Raw genomic sequence first — 7,277 nt, forward strand, 5'->3', positions numbered from 1 at the left:
AAAAGTACCCGTTCCTTAAAACTAGCTGACAAGAAAATGAGTATCTGCAATTTCATACTTGCATGTTATAAAAAAAAAATAAAAGTACGTTCGCTTGAGTTCCAAGTAGCACCAGCAACAGCCTCAGGAATGAAAAGTTGGCTAAAATATGTTGTATATGTGTAGGCTACGTGCGGGTTTGAGGCGTTGTTAAAACATACTTTTACATTCATTTATGAGTTAGAATTTGACGAAATGTAACTTACTTAGGCTACTTAACAGAAGGGGACTAGTAGTGCTGTGGGATAACAACAGCTAGCTTCCCCGGTCCCTGGTCTCGTCACGGTACTGGTCGCCCAAATTCAATTTAGGTGTGTTTGTTTTTGTGCCCGGCGCCGAGCTTGTTTCCGCAGGTGGCACTTCTACTGCTCATACAGTGCGGTGGGAAGTGTACCCGCCCCACAGGGACACACCTAAATTAGTGAGCGCATTTTCGCTCACATTTGAGGTAAATTACACGATGAAGCTTTTCATTGTCGTCCCCCGTGGGGTAACGCTCATTGGCCATCAATTTTAAAATTTACACACACACACACACACACACACACACACACACACACACACAGTGTTAATGCACTGGTCATATAATTTATTACAAGTAGAACAGCACGAGTTAGTAGAGACGAATCAAACATGTACATCACATTGTATACCACATCACTTTGTACTATAATTGTAATTTAAAAAATAGTTAAATAAATAGTTTAGAGTACTGTAGACCTACCAAATTATTAAAAAAAACAAAACAAAACAAAAAACAAATAAGAGCATCAATTTCCATGTTGCGTTTTTTTAAAAATACAGTGGAACCTCGAGTCAAATTTGTAAAATTTCCCTTGTGGGTGATTTATGTCTGGCCTCCCAAGTGGTAAAGATTCCACCAAAAAGTTGTACAAAACTTGGCAGGTTGACTTCAGCTTAGTAAGCATCTAACCGATTCAATTCCACAAGTGTTTTCCTTGTCCTTTGGCTTACTTCAAAATTTTGTGCGAGTGCAGCCACAAATGAAATGAGGACAAAAAGTGTGACTAACCATAGAACTGAAAATGGAAAAATGCCAAACAGTGGTGCATACGCCTCTTTCTGTTCTGGCTGCTCAGTACAACACAGTGAAAAGCCACAATAACTCGACATTAGGGCAGCAACGAGTAATTGGGTATTTCAAGTACCTTGAGTATAAATTTAAAAAAAAAAAAATATATATATATATATATATATATATTGTGAAGCTCAAGGGACCCACGGCCATTAATGTGACACAACGCGCTACGTGACTTAGGAACTAGGAGATGGTTGACGAAGCAGGAACATGGTGACGACGAAGAGAAGAAAATGCAAGAGAAAAAAATGACAGAAAATGGCAAAAGAGTGGAAGCATTTCAAGGCGAACACTGTGACGTTTAATCGTTTCAACAAGACACCCATTGCCTCAGGATGAATCCGTGTAGGACCCAAAACATGGTAAATTAAATGTTGCGCAAATCAGTGAGACTAATATTAACGTACCTTACTAACACAGAATGTTAGCCCTGTGGAGGGCTACTCTCTTAATTATGACTACGGTCAAGTTTGTGGCTGGTTTATTTACGATGGTGACAACAGTATGCCTGTCACCATGACATTACTTCATACAGGGTGCTTGTAGTTTTGCTCAGGCACTGTGTGAGATATGGCCAGTGTACTACCATCTGATCTTTAACACGTTCACTGCCATTGACGGCTTTAAAAGTCAAATATCCATGTTACTGGGAAGGCTGGCAGTGAATGAGTTAAGTGGCTACATTTTGATTCATGTCATTGAAAATCTTTGCTCGAATACTAAAATATTTGATAGCTGCCCAAACTGACATCAGTCATAAAAGAACCTAATGTACACTGTAGTCAGCTGCCTTGAGTTATGCTTCTTATCTTCTTTTTACGGGTACGTATATGACAGTTCCTAACACTCCACAAAATACTTCGCAGTCATCAAGCATCTCCAAGGGGTGAGTAGTTTTACATTTTATTACTCTAATCATTTGTTTTTTAAATTATTGTCTTTTATGGTTTATGTACAGCACTTGGTTGTTAAAGTGCTCTACTAATGCTAATGTTTTTATGCTATTCGCAGCAGTGCTCGGTCCAGACTACTGTACCCCAGTTCAGAGGTTCCACTGTAGTTTTCACATTGAAAGATTTTGATAAGTACACATTTTTCAAGTTAGCGACACTTAGCCACGTGTCCGGAGAGATGGTGGGAACGGGCGAACCTGCGCAGACAGTTGGGGCAGGAGAACGGTTTCTCACCGGTGTGCGTGAGCATGTGCGTCTTCAAATGACCCGACAGGCGGAAGCTCTTGCCGCATTCCTGACAAATGTACGGCCGCAGGTTGGTGTGAGTGCGGCGGTGCTTGCCCAGGTCACCGGATGACGTGTAGCGGCGGTGACATTCGGGGCACTCGAAGGGCTTCTCCCCGGAGTGCGTCCGCTTGTGCTTCACCAGGTCCCCTGACTGCGTAAAGCTCTTGTCGCACTGGTCGCACTTGTAGGGCCGCTCGCCGGTGTGTGTGCGCTGGTGGTTGCGCAGGTGCGCCAGACGGATGAACTTGTTGCCGCAGACGGTGCAGTGGTAGGGCCTCTCGCCAGTGTGAGTGCGCAGGTGGATCTTGAGTGCGCCCAAGTCGCTGATCTTCAGGCCGCAGTCGCTGCACTGATGCGTCTTGTCGCCGTTGTGCAGCTTGCTGTGCACGCGCAGGTTCTTGCGGGTGTTGAATCTCTTGGCACAAACCACGCAGTGAAAAGGCTTTTCGTTGGAGTGCGTCCTCAGGTGGAGATTCAAGCTCGCTTTGAGTCCAAACTCTTTCCCGCATTGGCTGCAGGAGAACTCTTTCTTGGCCGAGTGTGTGGTGAGGTGGCATTTGAGCTGGTGTCCCCTCTGGAAGGCCTTCCCGCACACTTGACACTTGTGCGGCTTCTCGCCCGTATGGATCAGGGCATGTTGGCGCCAGCTGCTTCGCTCCACAAACCGCCGGCCGCAGTCCTTGCACACGAACGGCCGGTCGCCTGTGTGGGTGCGCATGTGGTCCTCTAGACTCTGGGGCGTGCGCAACTTCTTGCCACACACGCTACACTCAACACCCACATCCAGACAAATGGGCTTCTCCTCGCATTCGGTGTTCGGCGCATTGCACAGGTGGGGCCCCTGTCCCCAGGTGGCCTTGAAGCTCTTCCCGCAATGCATGCAGCACAGATGCCCACCTCTGATGACCACCGACATGTCGTGCCAGCGCTGACAGTGGTTCTTCAGATTCTTCAAGTACTGGAAGCTACGCGCACATGTCGGGCAAGGGTGGAGACGGCGAGGTGGGGCGGAAGGGTGGGCCTCTTTGACGTGGACCCGCAGGTAGACTTTAGAACTGAAGGTGCTACCGCAGGTGGTGCAGGTGTGCTCCGGGATGAGGCTTTGGTCACGGTCAGAGAGACATTTCTTGAGCTCGGCGAGGTACTCCTTCTGGTGGACCCACTTGACATGCTTCTCCAGGAAGTCCAGGTTTGTGAAGGAGACATCACAGTGAGGACAGGGGAAGAACTCGGACAACAACTCTGAAAGGAAAGACAGAATGGGGAAAGAGAGCGGTATATTAAAAATAATGTAATTTATATCGGTGATGGGCAAAATGGTGAGTTAGTGGTTAGAATGTCTCACTCACAGGCAAAAGGATCTGGCAAATTAGGGCTGCAACAACAAATAGATAAAATTGATAATTAAAAATGTTGGGAATCAATTTCATTATTGATTTGTCGTGTTGCACAAATATTACATCAGTCACCCGTTCTGTTGGTTTGTTGGACACAGCAGCGGACCCAGAGGCTTCCCTCATGGGGAAGACATTTGCGTCTCTAAACCAATAAATATGCTGAATTTGGATGATTTCAGCACTGCCAGTTAATGACTGGATCCTGATTAACCAATCACGTTTCATTTTCAGGGTGTAGGCATAGCCATTTAGAAAACCACGTTGCAATTATGTCGGAAAACTGCTGATGCGAATGAAGGCGCTCAAGTTCTTAAATAGTGGCGGAGAAACGACTAATGCCGGACTTCAAAGTACATAACAGAGTGTAGTTTTAGCCATGCCCAAAACAGCACATTTCCAGCAATTATTGTCAAACGTATAATGTATTCAGAAATGAACCCACTTTGCAGGGTCTTTTAAACTCAAAATTGTCCAAAGATGTGAACGTGTGTGTGAATGCTTGTTTTTTTTCCCAATTATTTATTAACAGAGCACTTAAAACAAAAAACAGCTGAAAACAAAGTGCTGTACATGAATAATAATCAAACGTCAGACATAAAACAATTATCAAACACTAAAAGCTAAAAACACTGGGCAAGTGCAGTCTCATGCTGAGTTGAAAAGACATGGGATTAAAATGTGTTTTAAGATGATTTCTCTCCCCATCCACCCACCCCCCCTCTCTCTTTCTTTTTAATAGATAGTGAGGGGGCTTGTCTGAAGCACACAAGAAGGTCATTCCATAGAGTTGGGACAAACAACAGAAAAAATATATATATCCCCTCTGAGCTCACGCTTCAACTTCGGTACCGCCAGGAACAGCTGGTCAACTGACCTGTGGCACCGGCAGGAGTGGAGGAATTGAGCATAGAGGTAAGCCCCCCCCCCCCCCCCCCAAAAAAAAATCATGGAACACTTTCACTCACATTTACGCAGTGTCCCTGACCATACCTTGTGCACTCACGCAGCTGTGACGTGCCTGCCTGCAGTAGCTTCATTCTAAAGCGCGAAATAGGGCTGCTGACCCTGCGATGTGACTATTGCGCAAGACACTGATACCCCGAAATGCTCCCCAGGCGCTTCAGCTGCCCCCTGCTCCAGTGTGTTCCACTAACATGAGTATGTGTTCACTGTGATGGGTTAAATGCAGAGAACAAATTTTGTGTGCATGCATGCATGTTCATGACAATAAAAGGTGATTCTTCTTCTTGATTTGTTCTGTCTGTTGCGATGCCTCACTGGCATAAATTGAGGAACAGATACATTATTTCTTGTAAAAATTTATATTTTTTTCAGGAATTAGATACAATTTGGCGGCACGGTGGCCGACTGGTTAGAGCGACAGCCTCACAGTTCTGAGGATCCGGGTTCAATCCCCGGCCCCGCCTGTGTGGAGTTTGCATGTTCTCCCCGTGCCTGTGTGGGTTTTCTCCGGGCACTCCGGTTTCCTCCCACATCCCAAAAACATGCATGAATTGGAGACTCTAAATTGCCCGTAGGCGTGACTGTGAGTGCGAATGGTTGTTTGTTTGTATGTGCCCTGCGATTGGCTGGCAACCAGTTCAGGGTGTACCCCACCTCCTGCCCGATGACAGCTGGGATAGGCTCCAGCATGCCCGCGACCCTAGTGAGGAGAAGCGGCTCAGAAAATGGATGGATGGATAGATAGATAGAGGCGGCACGGTGGATGACTTGTTAGAGAGTCAGCCTCACAGTTCTGAGGACCCAGGTTCAATCCCCGGCCCCGCCTGTGTGGAGTTTGCATGTTCTCCTGCGTGGGTTTTCTCCGGGCACTCCGGTTTCCTCCAGCATCCCAAAAACATGCATGAATTGGAGACTCAAAATTGCAAGATATTTTGCAAGATTGTTCATGGCAGACTAATGTGCCACACCACACTGGTTGGGAATCACTGGACTAGAGAATGAATACTTTTAGATACTCAGTATACATAACACAACTATATACAGTAAATTAACAAGTCATTTAAATAGACGCATTGCTCCAGCTTGGTGATCTGTTATCAGTTTTTTTTTTTTTTACTCGCTGATCGGCCCCAAAAATCCTGATCGTGTAAAGCCTACTTCAGAAGCTGCTTCAACTACATCAATGATGACAATTACAGGTTTCTCACACTACAGCCGCAAAAAAAATTATTTTCATAATAGATTAAACTGACTATTATTTTTTTTAAATGAATTGATGATGATTCAGTTACTGTTTCGGTCTATAACGTCAGAAAATTGGGGAAAATGTTGATCTTTTATCCAAAGTAAAAGCAGAAGTTTTTAAATGTTTCATTTTGATTAAACAAAAGATAATCAGAATGCTTTCATGAAGGACTACAAAAATCAGAAAATATTTACTGTTGAGAGGCTTAAATCGGAGGATTTTGACTATTTTAAGTTAAACAATGGCTCTATACGATTGATTGATTATCAAAATTGCTATTGATTTAATGCTAATTTGATGATCAAGTAGTTGTCGATTAATCGATTAATTGTGACACCTCGCTCAAAGTCAGCTGGGATAGTGTCCAGCTCACCCGCAACCGTAATGAAAACAAGCGCTATTGACAACGGATGGAGAATTCGTTGTTTGTCCATAAGTGGCCTGTGATTGACTGGCGATCCGTCCAGAGTTTACCAAGTCACGTGCCCAAAACTCATAGGGTGCACCAGCAATCATTACACAAAATGGACAGACTTCTTTTTTTGGATCTCTTACCTGTGCTGTCCTCCTCTCCGTCATCCTCCACCTGGTCTCCATCTTGTGAGTCCTCGTCCTGTCTGTCGTCGTCGTCTTCTTCTTCTTCTTCTTCTTTGATGACGTCCTCCAGCTTGACAGCCACCTCGTACTCGCATCCCGCCTGGAGGTCCAAGTCGGACTCCTGTTTGAAAGGACGGTCACCATCTGGCGTCTCTTCCAAATAGCTTAACGGGACGCCACAACGGACCTCGCTGATCTGGGGGAAGCGCGGCTCCTCCTTGATTCGGATGTCGAGCATCTGCCCGTCCGTGCAACCGTCCTCCGTGCCGTCACGTGACCCCGCTTCATCCTCACTTTTGAACATGACCACGACGTCGTCCACCGTCGCCCGATTCAGCGACTCCACAAATTCCACCTTCATCTTGTTCTCCTCCGAGGAATATGCGCGAACAATAACGGCGACGATAGTGAAGCTACGCTGGCGACAACAACAACGCTGTGATTGAGCCGCCCAAGGCTAGCGTAATGGCGTTAGCATCGTGGCTAACCGCATTAACCTGCCTGCGGTCGCGAGACTGAGTGAACCACCGTCGTGCCGTCACATATCCTGGCTTCGGTCGCTATACGTATGTTAATATTATATAGCTGTCTTTAAAGCTGCTGTTTTAATAATATTAAGAAGTACCATCCCCGCCCGCCCCGTGTTTACTGACCTGCTTCATTCGTGAGTTTAATAACATATAAGGGGATGAGAA

The 7,277-nt window shown here is 45.6% G+C and overlaps 2 protein-coding genes across 4 annotated transcripts in view; both read right to left on the reverse strand.

Moving 5' to 3' along the window:
• Window positions 1–512, reverse strand: part of erfl1 (Ets2 repressor factor like 1) — a 178,356-nt gene extending 177,844 nt beyond the window's left edge. The window contains exon 1 of one of the 2 annotated variants that reach the window (XR_009789152.1): window positions 246–511. The gene's annotated coding sequence lies outside the window, so the exon portion shown is untranslated. Of the gene's footprint in view, window positions 1–245 lie in introns of both variants that reach the window. The other variant, XM_061777658.1, reaches the window with a different exon arrangement.
• Window positions 513–607: 95 nt separating this feature from the next.
• LOC133480142 (oocyte zinc finger protein XlCOF6) lies at window positions 608–7,277 on the reverse strand. 2 transcript variants are annotated; one of them, XM_061777834.1, is made up of 3 exons: window positions 6,770–7,277; window positions 6,541–6,703; window positions 608–3,621 (listed from the first exon to the last, which is right to left on the reverse strand). In XM_061777834.1, exons 1-3 carry the CDS (start codon window positions 6,941–6,943, stop codon window positions 2,240–2,242), a joined length of 1,719 nt encoding a protein of 572 aa, XP_061633818.1. In that variant the 5' UTR covers window positions 6,944–7,277; the 3' UTR covers window positions 608–2,239. The 2 variants fall into 2 exon arrangements, with proteins under 2 accessions (XP_061633818.1, XP_061633817.1); XM_061777833.1 differs by having other exon boundaries at window positions 6,541–7,277.

Source organism: Phyllopteryx taeniolatus, chromosome 6 (genome assembly GCF_024500385.1).
Source record: "Phyllopteryx taeniolatus isolate TA_2022b chromosome 6, UOR_Ptae_1.2, whole genome shotgun sequence".
NCBI classification, from domain to species: Eukaryota; Metazoa; Chordata; class Actinopteri; order Syngnathiformes; family Syngnathidae; genus Phyllopteryx; species Phyllopteryx taeniolatus.

Excerpts from the sequence above, each read along its gene's own strand:
- LOC133480142 (XM_061777833.1), bottom strand. The coding sequence starts at position 6,943 with ATGAAGGTGGAATTTGTGGAGTCGCTGAATCGGGCGACGGTGGACGAC. Across the intron at positions 3,622-6,540 it reads CGGAGAGGAGGACAGCACAG|AGTTGTTGTCCGAGTTCTTC; the intron begins GTAAGAGATCCA and ends CTTTCCTTTCAG.